At 53.2% G+C, this 1,858-nt stretch overlaps 1 protein-coding gene across 1 annotated transcript; it reads left to right on the top strand.

Moving 5' to 3' along the window:
* Nucleotides 1–475: 475 nt before the first annotated feature.
* Nucleotides 476–1,588, top strand: LOC127038360 (probable G-protein coupled receptor 33). Its single transcript, XM_050930938.1, has one exon. The coding sequence runs from the start codon at nt 485–487 to the stop codon at nt 1,586–1,588; it is 1,104 nt and encodes a 367-aa protein (XP_050786895.1). The 5' UTR covers nt 476–484.
* Nucleotides 1,589–1,858: the final 270 nt, after the last annotated feature.

The raw sequence follows: 1,858 nt of genomic DNA, 5'->3' as shown, positions 1-1,858 counted from the left end.
TCAGTTTCCAAAACCTGAAAAAAATCCAGTTTCCACATTTTTCATTGACAGCAAAAAAAAATTGCGTTACATTCGTGAAAAGGAACCAGACCTGGTTTGAAATTCCTGGTGATAAATCACTGACGTGTCCAACTGGCTCCATCCATTTCCCTATTGCTCCAGAGTCCTTGCTCTCACTTAGGAAGGAAAGGGTCATACAAGGGTGCTGATGAGGATATTACAAAAATCCTGGGCACAGAATGCTCAGATCAAGAGGTGATCCGTAGCTCTGCCTTGTAGCAGTGAGTTCCACTGGCCATATCCCAGCTGATCTGAGAATACCCAGCCTGGATAGTCTGGAGGATCAGAGGGTGCTCAGAGAAGTCTTGTCCAATGGTATGTTCCTAACCCTCTCTGGTATGTCTCCCTTCCTTGTCTTCCACTCTCCCTTTCCCCCTTCTCTGTCATCCCTTCTAATCCCTCTTCTGTCTCTCCCCAGGGCACCATGGACCGAGGCAACATGACTCTTCAACCAACCACTGGGGAGAATTCCAGCCAGACCCTAGCTGCTGTGAGTGCCACTCACCTGGCCACAGCCGTGTTGCTCTTCACCACCTTCCTGGTGGGTGTGGTGGGGAACGGGCTGTACCTGTGGGTGCTGGGACTGAAGATGAGGAGGACGGTGACCACGCTCATGTTCCTCCACCTGGTCTCCTCTTACCTCCTTCTCACCCTGCTGATCCCCTTCTTCGCCATCTACGTCCTCCTGGGTTTCCACTGGGTCTTCGGCACAGCCATGTGCAAGCTTCTGAATGCCTGCATCTCCGTGGGCATGTTCACCTCCGTCTTCCTTCTCACCCTCATCAGCCTGGACCGTTACATCCTCACTCACCGTCCCATCTGGTGCCGGCATCATCGTACCGTGCCCTGGGTCAGGAAGCTGGTCATGGGCGTGTGGCTGGTCTCCTTAGCCCTCAGCGCTCCCTACCTGGCTTTCCGGGAGACCCGGGTGGTGGATGGGGGAAGAATCACCTGCACCAACAATTACACCCTCTCCGGAGTCTGGAATGGAGCCGAGACCCAGGACCTGGGCAGACAGGTCCACCTGGCTGTCCTCATGGTCCGGTTCCTGCTGGGCTTCCTGCTGCCCTTCTGCACCATCGCAGGATGCTATGGCTGCGTGGGGCTGGAGATGAAGGAGAAGGGTTTGGCGCGAAGCAGGAAGCCCTTCAAAGTCATGGTGGCTGCAGTGGTTTCCTTCTTCCTCAGCTGGCTGCCCTACCACCTCTACCAGGGCTTGAAGTTCTTCAAAGACGGGTGGGAGTTGGACTCCATCCTGGTCATTTACACGCTCACCTCCTGCTTCAACGCCTGCTTCACCCCTGTCCTCTACCTCTTTGTGGGGCGGCGGTTCCAGCAGGTGCTCAAGACATCCCTGCTTGCTCTGCTTAGGGAGACTTTTGCTGAAGACCTCAGCGGCAATGGTGCTATCTCTCATGAGAGCTCCAGGGTGGTAGCTGGCAAATTGGAGCTGCCTGAGCAAGTTACGGGACCTCTGGATTCAGGGTCAGGGAGCTTAGAACCCAGGGTTCTAGAAAAATTGATGTAGAGCTTAATGGCCTCTAGCTCTCCCGGCACCAGAAAGTCTGGTGTGATGCCGCAGGTTCTAGAATCATGTCATGTTCTGAAATGTCACAGGTTCCAGATTTCTTGATTCACAAAAATCAGAATGGTTCTTGGCTGAGTCTAGAACACCATGGGTTCTAGTTCATCCCCCTTCAAGCCTCTGGCATCATTTCATATGTTCTAAATTCGCAATTTGTTCTATAACAGTGTGGGTTCTAGATATCTCCCCCTTTAAATTCCCGATGTAGCCCGG

The sequence above is a fragment of the Gopherus flavomarginatus genome, chromosome 20 (genome assembly GCF_025201925.1).
Source record: "Gopherus flavomarginatus isolate rGopFla2 chromosome 20, rGopFla2.mat.asm, whole genome shotgun sequence".
NCBI lineage: Eukaryota > Metazoa > Chordata > Testudines > Testudinidae > Gopherus > Gopherus flavomarginatus.
Note: the sequence above shows the minus strand (reverse complement) of the source record. Positions and strands in the feature narration are given on the sequence as shown.

What these genes read in the sequence shown, in the direction of transcription:
- LOC127038360 (XM_050930938.1), top strand. Translation starts at nt 485, where the DNA reads ATGGACCGAGGCAACATGACTCTTCAACCAACCACTGGGGAGAATTCC.